General features: G+C 46.7%; 2 protein-coding genes across 5 annotated transcripts in view; one reads left to right on the forward strand and one right to left on the reverse strand.

Moving 5' to 3' along the window:
• Positions 1 to 17016, forward strand: part of l(2)37Cb (DEAH-box helicase 16 lethal (2) 37Cb) — a 551956-nt gene that overhangs the window by 332357 nt on the left and 202583 nt on the right. The gene's annotated exons all lie outside the window — the stretch shown is intronic.
• Positions 1 to 17016, reverse strand: part of LOC144116084 (multidrug resistance-associated protein 1-like) — a 194839-nt gene that overhangs the window by 99477 nt on the left and 78346 nt on the right. For all 3 annotated transcript variants that reach the window (XM_077650745.1, XM_077650744.1, XM_077650746.1), the window contains 4 exons: positions 12775 to 12906; positions 8009 to 8171; positions 3933 to 4190; positions 2378 to 2581 (listed from right to left, as the gene is read on the reverse strand). In XM_077650745.1, coding sequence (XP_077506871.1) covers positions 2378 to 2581; positions 3933 to 4190; positions 8009 to 8171; positions 12775 to 12906 — 757 coding nt within the window. The remainder of the gene's footprint in view (positions 1 to 2377; positions 2582 to 3932; positions 4191 to 8008; positions 8172 to 12774; positions 12907 to 17016) is intronic.

The following is a 17016-nucleotide window of genomic DNA, read 5'->3' on the forward strand; positions in this document are numbered from 1 at the left end:
TATGCACCCTACTCTCCACTATGCCCGCAGCTCCACCTGGGCGGACTATCTCCGGCGCCGCTATGGCTGGTCCTCGTCCGCCCTCTGCGTAGACGCAACCATATATGCATCGCTTCCTGCATTCACGACATTCGTGGTTGACCACACGGCTCGTCTTCCCACGGAAGCCTCGCTCCGTACCCTCAGCTCTCAGCCGGCATTAGAGTTGGCATCGTTCTGGCTGTCACTAGAGTCACTAAATCTCTAGCTGTCACTATCCCCAGCCCCTCCGTAACCCTCCTTGTTTATATCGACCCGGCCTCCCCCTGTCGCGGGTACCGCGACCTAGTTGTTAAGCACACCGCTGCTACTCTCCTTCGACATCTCCCCACCCGCGCACCGCCGACCACGCTCGTGTGGACCCCGGGACACGAAGTGCTGGGTGGCCGTAAAGAGGCGCATGTCTGGGCGGACTAGCGCTTTTTACTACTGAGCTGATGCGCCGCCGGTTTCGCCAGGTGCGTCTCCGAAAGCTTTCACCCCAGTACTCCCTGGGTACCGAGACATCCTCGCCTGCTGCCGCCCGACTCGCAGCGCTTTTGCCCCGCCTCTCGGCGCCTCTCACTTGCCCAGGCGGTCTCTCTTCGTATGCTCCAAGGACATTACCCTGCCTCTCTCGTCTCCAGCGATTTTACCTAGCCTGCTATTGCCATTGATGCCCACTACTTGGGCTCTAGCAGCCTTTTAGCACAAAGCCTTTGCCTGTCAAGATATTAAAATGGCCCTTGTACCAAAGCAGACGGGAAGAGCGTTCTGTGCGCACCCGAAATGGAGGGCTAGCTTCTGCTCGTTCACCGGGCTGAAGCAGCGTGGAGGGCTGTTGGGGCCTTAGACTGAGGGCCCTACTCGCTGTCCCGCAACATCTACCCCAACCGCTTAAGTAACACGTGTTTGTTGTTGTTGCGACTGCAGGAAGAATGAAAAGTGCACTTGGCCTGCCCACAGGCTCAAGCGGGACCACAATCGCTGCCCCGTGCGGGCAATAGGAGAGTTGAAAGAGATATGAGAGGAAAGATTCAAAGAAAGGAATGGTTCTCACACACATGACATCCCCCACTTTTTCCTCCACATTTTCCGTTTGGGGTTGGGAAGGTAACACTTTTGGGCTTCAGGCTGAGCGTACAGGAGAGTCTGACGGTTGAAACCGTCAGCTTTGCGACCTTGGAAATTAGGTGTGCGCGACTAATTAGGTAAAGACGGTTGAGCACCACTTTCCGCAATACCCACACGTCGCGGCCTCCTCCATCCGGTCTGAGGGAGACGAAACGAAAAGCACTCGAAAAGAAACCAGGAATAGGCGCGAAGACAATGGTGTAACGCTTTGCGAGTACAAGGCCAACGCAACCTTTTAGCGTGCCATACCAGCTCTTTTGCAGGACTCATTTCTTCCAACAACTTTTCTTGATAACAACTCGCGAAAATGAACTTTCCGGGTGGTCAATTCAAGCGCAGGAAGGTACGTCCGAAAGAGAGGCATAACGAAGCCGAACTGTCCCAAACGTTTTGAGTGAAGCCACACTTTTTGTTACGTTTTCGTTAATTTATTCTAGTCTTTCATGCCTAACTGAAGGTCAGTATCTTGCTTTTTCTGCCTCGTATGTTCCTTGTAGCATGAAAGGGAGAGTAAAAGGTCGGTACTTTTCGTTCATCCTTCGAGAAAACAGTTTTGGAAGTAAAGGGTTAATGGAGTACAGACACGTAACTTTGGTGGCATGTTTTCTTCTCTACAATAAGGCGGAAGACACTACTGCGTAAGAATCGCCACGTGATATTAACGTAAGACGGCAAAATAATTTATAATCGATTGTTTTCTGTCGGACTGTTTCGGTTTCAAAAGCCGAATGATAGCTGTAACGTCAAAGAGTGCTATTGTGTAACGTGAGGCATTAAGAAACGTCATATAATCGCTGCTTCATAGTTTTAATTTACTGCAGTGCTGAACTCAGCCTTCCTCAAGAGTCGGGATGACAACGGGTGTGGAAGCAGCGATTATATTGCAGTTTTTCATGTCTCACGCGACCTTTAAGTACACGTTGACGTCACAGTCCTCATTAGACTGTTGAAACCGAAACCGAAACAGCGCGAGAAACAAATGCGTTTATAAATTATTTAGTGGTCGTACGAGAATACCAGTGGTTATGTATGTATAGTAATGCCTTACGCATCATTATAAACAAGAAACCACGCCCGCAAAATTTAGGTGTCTATACTACTTTAAGTAACCCCAGATACTTAAGGAAGAAGAGCCAATGCAATTAGCGTAACCGCTAATCTTTCCCTCTCCTCCCAGCTTTCCTTGAGCGAAAATGAGTAACAAGCAAGGTGTTAGTGTACACACCACAGAGCTTGAAGCCGTGTAGACAGAATCGAGCACACCGTCCAGCAGGTTAGCCTTGAACAGCCAGGAGAGTTCGACAGCGCGCAACCGCTGCACGGTATCCTGCAGTGCCGCTTCCCAGGCGTACATTTTCACTGTCCGGATGCAGGCGAACAGGTCAGACAGACTCTTGATGCGCTCCTCGCGAGCCTGCATCTGCGATTGCTGCGTAAAAAGACGTAAACCGCGCGAGCGGTCTGGTCACGGTGATGATTAAACGAAATTCTTTAATAAGGGAACGCATTTTTTCTATAACTCGCGGTGGTACATTATGCTCTCGACTTTCCCATGAGGACCTAAGATCTTTAAGAGCTGTATTATATTCGCTACATTACGCCTCAAAATTTGGTGCTCGGAAAATTACGCGGAGATAAAGGAGTGACAAAGAAATAAGCAGATGGGTCCAGATTCAAGCAATGAGGCATAAGGCCACGAAATTACGACGCGTATTTTGGCACTCAAAGCAGGCACTCTCGCTGAACGTTCAATAGCAAACGTGTCATATAGGCTTTCTGTTGTCCTGATAGCCCGGATCTGCGCCCTTAGCTTCCCGCACATCAGTAAGACGCTACGAACGAACGCTTCAATGAAAAAGAACCTGCCGTAATAACGTGAAATACATAAAATCAACTTTGGACACCAAAGCGAACGCAATTGTGTGTCGTAAAAGGCGATCGAATTTCAGCGCGTTTTCTTGAATAAATACCCAGATGCGCAATTTCAGAGTGCCTAGAAGATTGATGCTTGCATTTACGTGTTAAGGCCTTCATGCGCCTACGAACGAATAGTTATAAGACAAAAAAAGGTATGCAAGTTGTATGAATGAACTGCTGGTACTCAATGCGCTGGGGCTCATTTAGGTGGTTGAAGGCACACTGAGATTTACAACTTTCCTGACATTGACTGCCCCTTCATGTTTTAGCACTGAAGAGTACATCGGCACCTGAAGCTTAAGTCAGGAATCGTTGTGTTCGCCTCGGCCGAGAGAATATTATCCAAATGATGAACGTACTCCGCGGCTGATACAAAGCAAGACTCAGATTACTCATATACCCAAAATGTTTCGAGAACACATGGTTGCGTCATTTTTAATCTTTTTTTTAACAGCACAACAGTTCCTGGTTCTGACTTGGTCCATTTTAAACCCTATGTTTAAAGTGGCTCTCGGAAGAAACTTCAGGAACCAATCTGGCATATTCTCGAAACGCAATTTACATTTCTACACATTTCGTTAGCCGCGCCAGTCTATATCAATACTTTCCGCTTGTAACATCTACAGGTGAACCTCTTCGACGACAGGAAAAATTACCCTAACGGCTTCAAGTTGCTACAGGAATGAGTGAAAGAGCTTGTTAATGGAGCTGTGTGCATGCCATTAGAGAAATAATGCGTTTAATATATTTTATTTCCCCCAATAGAAGTTGTATCGTCTCTTAGGTATTGATATTTTTAAGAAAACACTATATAACTTAGACCGACCACATTCTTTGTATAAGTTAATACTTCGTGCTCTCACCCAGAACTTCTTTTGGAATCTGAATGCGCAAAAGGGCATTATGAACACGACCAGTATCCATGCTGTGCAGCAGAGCGTGGGCAGTGTCCCCGCCCTCTGCGCCAGGAGCCAGAGGAGGACTGGCAGGGTGATGAGGCCGCCCACGGGCATGGGAAAGACCATCATGCTCAGCGCCAGTGTGCCGCAGTCGACTGCCAAGAGGGACACGATGGAACCGGTGGGGTACGTGCCCCTCAAGGTTGCGGGCATCTGGACGGCCTGAGAAGAGCGCAGAGGACCGCAGTCATGAATTTCAAAACATGTCCGGTAAATGTATGCAAGCAGCTCCACCCGCTTACTGGGCGTTGTTCACGGGAAGTTGCCTACAGAAAACGCAAGCTCACCACACGCTTGCACTCACTACTGATGCTTCATTTGTGCATTCATTTTCTTTTAAACTTCGTTTTCTAGACGGACACGCATGCGCAAAAACCAAGAGTCTTTCCTCGTGTTTTTCTTTGCAGGAAAAAGGCATTACAATCACCAAAATTACCAATATACTGGCAAAGAAAAATCACAAAAGCACTTCTGAAGAATCTGTGATGAAAATAACTTTGACACGGACCGTTGTAAATGTGCCCCTGCTGACAAATTCTATTGTTCAGTTCTTTTTATTCCTGTTCACAACTTTTATCTTTCTGCGGAATACCCAAGTTCTTTTGGTTCGCTGGCTTTGAGGTTGCATCGCTGCGCCTAACTTTAACTAGAAGAATGATGATGGTTATCCCCCCAAAAAACAAGCTTATATCTTTGAAAGAAAATGTGCTTAAATAAAACAACTAACCTTCATTAACTTTGCAAACTGTTGCATGTAAGGACTTCATAAAAAAAGAGTTTGCAAAGGCCACTTGTTTAAAGGCAGAAGGGTTTGGATATCATATCCGCAGCACTGCAAACAAGCAGTAAGTGTAAACGGTTTACTTTCTGAAACACTATGCATATGTAACGGTGTTTCGCGAGGCAGTATATTAGGTCCATTTCCTCGTAACATTTATATTAATGACATCGTCCATGTTTCACCAGAAGTAAAGTTGACTATTTACGCAGACGACACAAGCCTTTTTCTAACGGGAGACAACACTGACAGTTAAGTAGATTTAGCCAATCACACACTAGCAAAGCTTGACACTTGGACTAAAAAAATTAATTACAGTTAAGCATTTCTATAACGAAAGCCATCGTGTTCAGAGCTAAGAATAAACAAGTTCATTTAGCCAAGAACATTTTCTTCAGGTCCGTTTCTTTAGAAGTTGTACAGTCATTTAAAACATTAGGTGTTATCTTCAAAGAAAGGATGTCTTGTCTTGGGATGACCACATTGTCAGTCTTGTTGCAAAACTGTCACAAGTTATCGGTATTGTCTACCGAAATGGGCATGCACTACCATGTAATGTCAAAATTACAACATATCGATCTCTACTTCATTGTGACCTAAATTACGGCATTTTAACGTAGGGCTCGACAACACAGGAGAACCTGAGAAAACTGTATGTATCGCAAAAAAGCTTATTGCGCATAGTTGAACGTGTACCGCTATTACAACACACTAGCCAGTTTTGTTGAACTATAAAACCGTTCCAGTAATAAAGCTTCCAGACTACACCCTTAGTCGCGCTTACAAACGAGAAGTCTACTAACACATGCTTTCTTCGAACACTGACTAACCTACAATAACGAGAACAAGCATACCAAACCCGCAACCGAGATCCCTGGAGAGTTAACACATACAGAACGACGTATGGTTTTCACACGCTAGAGGAAAATAGATTGCCCCGCTTGATTAACAGTTTGTCGCATGCAGATATTTATCCTCCAGAGTCGTCACGTCAAGACTTACTTTACACTTACTTTCTTAAATACAGCATATCATTGAGAATACGGTGCTTTATTGCAGAAAAAGTGTGGCATTCGTTTTTAACAAATGTGTGCATTTTTTTGTCCATTCCTTGACATATGCTTCTTTTTTGTTTTACTCCTTGTTTATTTCTTTTACCTGTGTTCAAAAACATTCATTGTATTCTTTTAGTATTGTATATTCTTTAATCTGTGGTACTATTGTTAATAATTTTTGCACTCTGCTGTTTGTATTTACATCTTGATATTGGTCTCCCGCCTTGCCATGGCCAAGGGTCAAGGGGGGGACTTGGGACTCTGTCAAGCTGCTTTACGACAGCTTTTACTGCAAGACCCTTCCATCATGTAGAAAATGATGGAAAATAAAGAGATTAATATTATTATCATTATTATAGCTGTTAGCGCGGTTGCCCAAAATTTGCTTTCGAAACGGAAATCTGATGTACAAGTACGACTGAAGCAAAAAATAGCATTTGAGAGAGTAGGCACAAGATATAAGAAAGAAAAAGCCTTTGGCCACCGCGAATTCAGAGAAAGTCATTCTTAAACATGAGAAAGTTTTACAACGCTCAATCATCCCACTGCTGTTTTTGTCCCGCAAAGTCAGCCAAAACAGTGAAAATTGAGTTTGAATTTGAATGAATTTGAATGAGTGAAAATTGAACGGAGGATTTACTGTTAGATGTAAATTCTGCCGCCTGCACAGAAAAAAGGGATTGCTTACCGCTATCATTATCCCGCGGCGAATATTACATTCACCGCAGCAGCCATTTCATGAACAGCCGGTTAAAGGACCACGACTGAAATGGGCGCCAAAGGCATTTGGTAAAGCAGTGCCATGCATGCGAAGGCCTGCCACAGGCTGAACTTTTTCCTGTCATATATTATTATGAAGGAACGCGGCAAGAATAACCCTTGAAAATGATTGAACTGCTCGGTTTGGCTCTGGCTACATGAGTTTTCTGTCGGTAGTGTTGTTGGGAAATAAAAATAGTTTTAGACGTCAAATTTTTTCTGAACCATTCAGGCCAGTCCACTGGGCATCGCCCAAAAATTTCACCGCAGAAGATATAGAAATCGAAGTGGGAAAGAACGTAACTTTTCTCCGAATATTATAATGGAACAAGTGAAACACTGTGTTCGAGTAGGTTGGGATAGACAGCAGCACAGCGCAGAAAGCGCTGCCGACCTGGTGGTTTAGATCGTTCGGATATAGGCGCAACGCAACTTTGTGCGGCCTAACGCGTCCCAACGACTGAAAAAAAGCGGGAGAACGCTGCTCTAATCGTACGTATTAGGAGCCCGTGACAGTGTGAAATAATGCGGCTAGCATTATCTATGACTCCACCCTAAAGGTGCTTTTCGGTTCTGCAGACCGTTTAATATTGACACCTATCGTCGGCGACGACATGAGACGTATGTTTAAATCAATCAATCAATCAATCAATCAATCAATCAATCAATCAATCAATCAAAGCGATGCTGGGAGCGTGATAAAAAAAGACGCCAAAGTTGGCTTGACAGGGAACACGCTCCCTGGTGTAACGGGGCAATATCAAAGCGGCACCAGATCATTCTTTTTTTTGCATTTTATTCACTTCGTTTTGGTTGTGCGAGTACAAGGAGATCGCTAGAGGAATAATAAACAGTTTAAAGTAGCACTTGCGCACCGTCTTGTCCTAGGGCTTTGAGCGGTGCCTGCGTTACGAACGAACTAGGCCTGCAGAAAATAGGGCTTAACGAAAAATATTTAAGCCTGCACACTTGGCAATTCTGCCGAGATGTACGTGAATCTGCACAGCTTTTTTTTACTTTGAAATATATTCAATGAGCCCTGCACGATGAGTGGAACTTGTTCAAGATACGGTGCAAAATACTCAACGTGAACGCTGTGTTTTGAGCTTGCCTGGGGGCATCTTTATGAAAAGTTAGGCGAGCCGGTGAAAAGCTATAAAAATATATGCACGAAAGATAAGTGCAGACGAAACCCGCATCGACTTCACTTCCACAGGCATTCCACGCTTGGGCACCTCACCTGAGAATTCGTAAGCCTCTGTTTAAAGACAAGTATACGAAACACTGCAGGGTCGAAACCGTACAACCATACTTCGGTGAACAGTCTTAACGCTTTTTCGAAGAGAAATGACTAGCATAAAGCAAAATATTGAGTCCCACCCTCGCACCTTGCGGAAGATGGCCCCCTGCAGCATGGCGCGCATGCGGCATCCGAACACGATGAGCAGGTCCATGTTGTAGACCGATATGAGGTACTCGGCTGCGCTGACGGCCACCAGCAGGATGGCGGCCGCAGTCATGTCGCCCCTGGTGGAGCCCACCATGAGCAGCCTGCACGAACGCACAAGTGAAAAACCGTACAGGTTACCTCTGTTTCACGTCTGCCAGTGAACGCCCACACATACGGTGGAAAAGCGGGCAACTTGCAGGATGCGGGCATGTGCTATGAAAACGCTCTGCAGGGACTTCCCAAGGCCACCAGGTAGCATCCCAAGCTCAAAGGAGGATACGAATAGAACGCTGGTTTTTCGGCTAGCAAGGACCTAAGTACTGCGACTTCAAAGTGGCATAAAGTACGCATTTGGGTCTCAACGAGTAGCAGTCCGCCTAATGCTCACTACTGTATAATGAGTGGTACACGTCTGTACCTGTATTCATGATGAAAAAACTGCACAGAAAATACGACGACCAAAGAAAGGGGACACACACGAGCGCTTTCTCACAACTGAATTTTATTCACAAGGCTACAGACTATATCGTGCGACCACCAACTATGCATCAATAATTAGCCCAGTACTATGTTTTCTTGAAGTAGAGAATATATGTTGTGGATACATGCAAAAAAAAAACAGAAGAGAAGAAAGGCGGAGGTAAAAATTTAAGTGACGATGAATTGAGGAAAAAGCGTCTGAAAAATACATAAAACAACGTGTATGGATGAATTATTACTTGACAACTGATTCATGGCAAGCAATCTTTTTTTTTGCCAAGGCAATATATGCGTCACTTGCACAGTTGTCCCATCCTTTCACGATATGGCAAGCTTCGATAATTTCTCTTGGCAGCTGATAACGTGCTTTAAAAAGCACAAAAATCTTATCAAAAGGGGGCGGCATTTACAGGTGCAGGATGTAGAGGTCCTCGAAAACGTGCTTTGTAGCGACCACAGAATGGTAAGGCCTTGAATTAGCCTAGACATGAAGAGGGAACGTAAGCAATTAATGAAGCGGAAGCCAATTAGCCTGTTAGCGGTAAGGGGGAAAGAACAGGAATTCAGGGTATCGCTGCACAGCAGATATTTGGCTTTAAATGAGAAAGACGATCTTAATGCCGAGTAGAAGTAGGCAGTAGGATTGGTATACGACAGCATACCAGGAAGTTATATGGCACGAGACGCAAGATCTGATTAAGAAGCGCCAAAGCATGAAATCGTCTAACCCTACGGACATAATAGAAATTGTAGAGCTACCAAAGTTAATAAGCTCAATGTAGCCGACATAAGGAAGTTAAATATTGAGAGAATCGAGCACGATATAAACAGTGGAGGCAGCCTAAAAGCAGTGAAGAGGAAACTAGGTATACGTAAAAGCCAGATGTATGCGTTGAAAGGCAAAGAGGGCATTGTAATTAGCAATATAGATAAGATAGCTAAAGCAGCCGAACAGTTTTACAGAAATCTATACAGTAGCCAATGCAATCAGAATGTTAATGAGAGAGGCAGTAAAACACAGCAGTGGGAAATTTTGCAATTAACGAAAGAGGAAGTAATGAAAGCCTTAGGAGCAATGAAAATGAGAAAAGCAGCTGGCGAGGATAAGGTAACAGCAGATCTGTTGGAGGACCGAGGGGAGATCGTCCTAGAAAAGCTAATCACCCTGAATACGCAATGCCTTATGAGCTCTAGCGTTCTAGAAGCTTGGAAGAACGCTAACATTATCTTGATCCATAAGAAAGGGAACGTCAAGGACTTGAAAAATTGCAGACTGATTAGCCTACCGTCCGTTGCCTACATGATATCAACTAAGGTAATGCTACTAGAGTGAGGGACAACCTTAGATTTGAACCAACCAAATAATCAAGAACGTTTTCGTAAAGGTTACCCAACAATAAACCATAATCACACTGCCAATCAGGTAATGAAGAAATCCGCAGAATATAACTGACGCCGATATAAAGTCTTCATTGATTATGAGAAAGGACTTGACTAAGTGGGAACCTAAGCAGTCATGCAGGCATTGCAGAATAAGATTGCAGAGGAGTCTTATGTGAAAATGCCGATTATATAACTACTGTACAGCTACCGTTGTCCTCCATAAAGTAAGCAATAAAATTCTCATAAGGAAGGGTGTCAGGCAGAGCGACACAATCTCGCCGCTGCAATTCACCGCCTGCTTACAGGAGGTGTTTCGAAGCCTGGATTTGGAACAGTTCGGAATAAAAATTAATGAAGAATATCTAAGTAATTTGCGATTCGCTGATGACATTGCCTTGCTGAGTCACTCAGCAGATGAACTGCAAAGCAGGATCAATGAGTTAGACATGCAGAGAAGAACGTTTGGTCTAAAAATGAACACAGTGAAAACCCAAGTAATGTTCAGCACCCTAGCAATGGAACAGCAGTTCCCAATTGGCAGCGAGGGGCTGGAAGTGGTAAAGGAATACGTCTACTTAGGGCAGGTAGTGACAGCTGATCCGGATCATGAGAGGAAAATAACTAGAAGGATAAGAATGGGGTGGAGCGCATATGGCCGGTTCTCTCAGATCATGAATAGCAGTTTACCAACATACCCGAAGAGAAAAATGCACAACAGCTGTATCTGACCGGTACTCACCTAGGGGGCAGAAACGTGGAGGATAAAGAAAAGGTTTCAGCTTAAGTTAAGGGCAACGCAACGAACCATGGAAAGAAAAATGATAGGTGTAACGTTAACAGACCGGAAGTGGGCGAAGTGGGTGAGGGAACAAACGCCGGTTAATGACATGCTGGTCGGAAGCAAGAGGAAAAAACGGGCTTGGGCAGGACATGTGATGCGAAGGCAAGACAACCGCTGGTTCGTAAGGGTATCGCAGTGGATTTCAAGAGAAGGAAAGAGTAGCAGGGCGGAGGCAGAAGGTTAGGAGGGCGGATGAGATTAAGAAGTTTGCGGGGATACGATGACTTCAGCTTTAATTGGAGATGCACTGGAGAAGCCTTTGCCCTGCAGTGGGCGTAGTCAGGCTGCTGCTGATGATGATGGAGAAAAACGGCAGTGGTAGAGTGACAAGATGAAAAGTAAACAGTGCGTATGTTTAAGAAATCGCGTAGATCGCCTGAAGACGCTTAAAACTGTAGCGCTGGCTAATTATTCGAAGGAAAAGGAATGAAATTTTCTTCTTAGCTTTATTATTATTTTACTTTCGAAGACATCTCCAATTGCAAATATTCCATTTGAATGATTTCTTCACGGCCTCGAAATTGAAATTGGTTGTTGGGGAAACGAAATGGCGGAATAACTGTGTCACATCTCGGCGGACACCTGAACCGTGCCGTAAGGGAAGGGATAAAGGAGGGAGTGAAAGAAGTAAGGAAAAAAGAGGCACCGTAGTGGAGGGCTCCGTAATAATTTCGATCACTCGAGGGTCTTTAACGGGCACTGGCATCTCACAGCACACGGGCGACTTTGCGCTTTACCTGCATCGAAACGCGACAGCCGCGGTCGGGTTCGAGCCCGGGTGCTCCGGATCAGTAGCCGAGCGCTCTAACCACTGAGCAACCGCGGTGGGTAATAATTGCCTCCTTTTTCATTTGAGTGCTTCCTGGACGACGTAATAATTATTCACGGTGAGGACTCGCGGGCTTGTTTTCTCACGGGTATGCATTTTTTTATTGTTATCAGTGATTGTCATCATCAGACCGGCTATGTTCACTGAAAAGCAAAAGCCTTAATCATTTATATCTAGTTAACTCTGTCCTCCATGCTGCGCGAACCTACCATCGAAAATATGCTACTTCAGACTGCAAACCTGCTTTACTAAAATTAGCTCAGCATGCGCAATAGAGCATGCCTACTATTCCTGCGTACTTTGCAGAAGTTGAAAAGGAAAACTGTGCACTCACACTGAAAAAAGTGTGGGCTTAGGCACGGACGAAAGCGCTAAACCTTATTTTCGCTCTATTTCGTTGTTAAAGCTTCGACTTCGACTCTAATGGACATCCCTTGTCATCTAGTTGCCCTGCTCCAATGTCAGTCAAGTCCATTTATTGCGAAACAATTTTGTCATTGATTTGGGGTAGCGGAGATGTAAGCAGTATTATTTCGTCGGAGTTGTGTTAGCTTTTAAAATAGTACTTATACTTAGAAACAGCGCGGAAGAAACGCGGACACCACGAAGAAACGACACACACGAGCGCTGGCTCACTGTTGTGAGTCAGCGCTCGTGTGTGTGGTTTCTTCGTGGTGTACGCGTTTCTTTGCGCTGTTGCTAAGTACTATGCATTACCAACTAGCCCGGAACCTTGCTCTTCTGTTGTTTTGAAAATAGTTTGGTAAAAACGCGAGGTACTATCTCTTTTGCTTAAATTTGAGTTACATCCATGGGGAGCCGGATAGGCCAAAAACGTTATGCTGCATTACCGTTACGATGCGTATTTTCTTGTGCTAAGCGTGCCTTATAATTGTCGGACAGGCCTGGTTGTTTCTGTTTTAGGCTTTCCGGCTCAAGTGAACGACATTAGTCCTTGACCTCAACTAAAATGTTGCACCGCACAGGTACCTTAACTGCTTAGGAGGGTAGATGTGTAGGCCAGTTGGTGAGACTTCGGGAGGCTATCCGCCACAGCAGAGACAGGAGAGAGGGAGGTGATGACACAGGGTGGTGTCGCCATCTCCCTCTCTACTGTGTTCTGCTGTGGTGGATAACCTCCTGAAACCTTTACTGCATATGACAGACTTACTCTAGGGCTGGCACTCTGGCGAAAAGGCAGCCGAAGTAGGCCAGCGTGCAGACAGTCACCCGCACGACGTCCACCCATAGAACACCGATCATGGACTTGATGAAGACACGCCGGCGGATCACGTCCTTCTTCCTGCAGTATCATGCAATGGTGTGGTTGGTTTATCCAGAGATTACACTGCGCATCTGGCCGAATCTGCGGGAGCTATACGGTCATACTTTATGGCATTACTGATAAATTTTTTTGTGCCGAAAATATTCCTCTAGACGAACAAGCTTAAAACAAAATTCAGTCATCATCATATATGATTTGAATACATGACAGCTTTAAAGGAAACTTCAAATTTGACTCGAGCATTGCCAGTTCGTAGTAACTCGACGCACTTTATCTCTACATAATACGGATGTTACTGCTTGGAACATTTAGTGCGCCTAACTGTGCCGTGCGAGTGAGACCAGACCAGCGGCTGTCTCAAGTGAGTCATATGGCGAATGCTGTTTTTAGCAGGAGAAATATTGCATGGTGGTGGTGAAAGACTTATAAAGTAGAGCAAGCCTTAATTATTACATCCTAGTGATGGGATTGCTCTTGGATGCGTGTCGTGGCCGGAAGGTGATGCTTCTCAGCGACTTCCAAAGCCAGTCCACTAGCTGCCGTTGGGCAGCCGGGTCAGAACTGGACACCGCAGCCTCCCATCGCTCGAGGTCTGTGAGTTGCCAATCGGCTGGTGGAAGGAGCTCAGAGCAAGAATAAAGAATGTGTGAAAAATCCCCTTTCGGAGCGCGGCAGAGGGTGCATACTGGCGTGAACAATCCCGGGTAAACCAGGGCTAAGTGGGCAGGGGAGAGGAATGTGCGGGATTGTAGCTGTCGCCACGTCACCTGCTGCAATTAAGTGAGAGACTTGTGCGGAGGGGGATACGTTAGCCTTTGCTCACGGTAGTGTAGAGTGATCTCGTGATACGCGACCATTCGATCTCGAGCGTCTCCCCAGGCGTCGGCGGCTCCTGCTCGGCTGACGAAACCTCGAGCTAAAGAATGAGCCGCGTCGTTACCTGGGTGGCCGGCGTGGGCCGGGACCCAGAGAAGCTGAATAGGTGGGGTAGGGGCGGGAGACCGGCTTAGTAGCCGGAAAGCGGGTTCGGAGATGCGGCCTTTCGCAAAGTTGCGGACCGCGGTCTTTGAGTCGCTGAAAATGTGGGTCGCCGATGTAGTAGCGATGGCTAAGGCTACGGCTGCCTCTTCCGCTACCGCAGGAGTGGAGGCAATGACAGTGCCTGCCGTAATAGGGGTGTACGAATTGGACATTACCGCCAGGGAAAAGGCGGAAGAGGAGGTCTAAGAGGCTGTGTCGACGTAGACGCTCTCCGGCTGTGCGCCATAGTGTTTGTGTAGGGCTGCAGCCCGAGCAGCACGACGAGCCGCGTGATGCTCGGGATGCATGTTATTGGGGAGTGGGTGAATGGTGATGAGGTTCCGTGTGCGGTGGGGGTATAATAGCCAGGGGGGTGTAGGCCAATGGCATCAAGAATGTGACGGCCGGCTAGGGTGGAGGTGAGCTGATCAAGTTGGGCAGATCGATGGGCCTCGGTGAGCTCGGCGAGGGTGTTGTGTACGCCCATCTTAAGAAGGCGTTCATTCGACGTGTGCTGGGGGAGGTTGAGGGCCGTCTTGTACGCCTGACGGATGAGGGAGTTGACTTTGTTCTCCTCTACTCGGGAGAGGAAGAGATAGGGCAGGGAGTATACTACCCGGCTAAGGACGAAAGCCTGGATCAGACGGCGGAGGTCGTGTTCCCGCATGCCTCAGTGTTTGTTAGCGATTCGTCTGATGAGGCGAACGGTTTGTTGAACGGTAGCAGTGAGCTTGGTGATTGTGGAAGTGTTCTTGCCATTGTTCTGGAGAACCATCTCCAGGATGCGAACTTTGTCTACCTCTGGTGTGCGGGTGGCATCAATGGTGACATCGATGCCAGGTGGGGGAGTTTTGTCTAGTCTTCCCCGAGGGGGGCGAAGGACCAGAAGTTCCGATTTTGTAGGAGAGCATGCAAGGCCGACCTGATGGGCATAGGAGGTCACCACATCTGCCCCCGCTTGTAGTGTCTCTTCAATGGTGCCGACATTACCCGTGGAGGTCCACAGGGTGATGTCGTCGGCATATAAAGAGTGCGAGAGGGCGGGAATGGCTGAAAGAGCCTTTGCCATGGGGAGGAGAGTTATATTAAATAGAAGCGGCGAGAGTACCGATCCCTGAGGGGTACCTCGGCTACCGAGGGTGAAAACAGGGGAGGAGAGTGAGCCAAAAGTGATTTCAGCTGTGCGGTGGCGGAGGAAGGCTGAGATGTACTGATGGGTACGAGTGCCGACGTGTAGGGACGACAGGGCGTCCAAGATGGCCGAATGATGTACATTGTCGAATGCCTGTTTTAGATCCAGGGCCAGGACCGCGCGCGTGCGCCTTGTGTTTCGGGGGCGGAGGATGTCTTCTGGGCGCTGAAGCATCATATCTTGGGTGGAGAGGTGGGGACGGAAATCAACCATCGTTGGGGGGAAGAGGAGGTTGTCGTCCATGTGTTCCTGGAGGCGACCAAGGACGTCGTGCTCAAAGAGCTTGCCGATGCAAGACGTAAGGGAAACGGGACGGAGATTCCTAATCTCAAGAGGCTTTCCTGGTTTGGGGATGAAAGTTATGCGGGCATGAGTCCACTGCGAAGGGAGGGTTCCATATTGCATGCGCGCGTGAGCTGACACAACAGTGGCACATTCACTGTGTAGCGAACGGCGTGTAACGATCCTGAAGACTCTAAAACAATTGATTTATATCACACACGCACGCTCATTCACGAGCCCCACAGCTGAGCGGGCGCCACGAGATTTACACGGTGGTTTCAGGGCACGTGTTGTTTCATCGAACAGTGCTGAAAAAAAAATATGTTGAAGCATTCGCTTGCGGCTCGTAGCTCCCGCTTTATTGCGAGAATTTGTTTGCTGATGGAGCTGTGAACCACGTAAGCTAAGACGCCTCCACATCACTGAGTTTTGTTGTTTGCTTTCTTGCATCCGTTGCCTAATGGCACAGTTCAAATGTCAAAGGAGGGTACAGAGGACCGCAACCCAGAGTGAGAGAATTATCATGGCTTTAGGCTCCCCTTAACATCCTCATGCTTTTATGGAAAAGCTCCCTTAAGGAATACAGTTGTGTTAAAATCATAATGGATAAACTGAAGGCGCGGTAGTTGCATAAATTTTTACTACTTTAGCGATGATTTCGTCCCTGTGTCCTGGTGAAGTTTGAAATATGCGCTTGGCAAGGGAAACATGACAAGGCTTTATTATTGTTCTAGCAGTACCGACTAGGCGTGTTTTCTTAAGTCACATCTTCAGCCTCCACTGAGCCGGATGCTCGCGTTCACGTCCTTCACAGGTAATGGATGGCTGTGGTAAGCCTTTTTTGCAACTGAGTTTTTGCAGTAGCAGTTGCAGACCTTTTACGGGATGTGATTCGCCCCATACAAGCACTTGCTTTAATAATAGTTGTTTTTTTTGTGGGGGGGGGGGATTGAAATGGCGCAGTATCTGTCTCATATATCGTTGGACACCTGAACCGCGCCGTAAGGGAACGGATAAAGGAGGGAGTGAAAGAAGAAAGGAACAAAGAGGTGCCGTAGTGGAGGGCTCCGCAATAATTTCGACCACCTGGGGATCTTTGGCGTGCACTGACATCGCACAGCACACGGGCGCCTTAGCGTTTTGCCTCCATACAAACGCAGCCGCCGCGGTCGGGTTCGAACACGGGAACTCCGGATCAGTAGCCGAGCGCCCTAACCACTGAGCCACCGCAGCGGGTGCACTTGGTTTAAAAATTGCTTTAAAAGCACTCGATTTAAAAGCTAATGTGCTTTCCCAGTCAACCTACTCGTGCTTCAGTGTGGATATACCCGGTACGAGAATCATTAGACTTCCGGTAGTGAGCTTACGGTGGCGGTCTTTCGTAGAGCTGAATACGCTAAGAAAGAAGGAACTGTCTATTCGAAGAAGTGCGTTGTACACATATTAAAGGAGGGTATGTTAGAAAGGCGTACTGTTATTTTCTGCTTTGCTTTCCAGGATAGGCAGGGAGCGTCAGATATATTTTTTGTGGGGCATATTTGGTTAAGGACCTCTTGGTCTTCGTGAAGAGAGTTGAGTGGCCATGTCACGCAAAGGACCCACTTTGAAAAAGGAGGTGCTGTTCAAGTGTACGG

Source organism: Amblyomma americanum, chromosome 1 (genome assembly GCF_052857255.1).
Source record: "Amblyomma americanum isolate KBUSLIRL-KWMA chromosome 1, ASM5285725v1, whole genome shotgun sequence".
In the NCBI taxonomy this organism is placed as follows: Eukaryota; Metazoa; Arthropoda; class Arachnida; order Ixodida; family Ixodidae; genus Amblyomma; species Amblyomma americanum.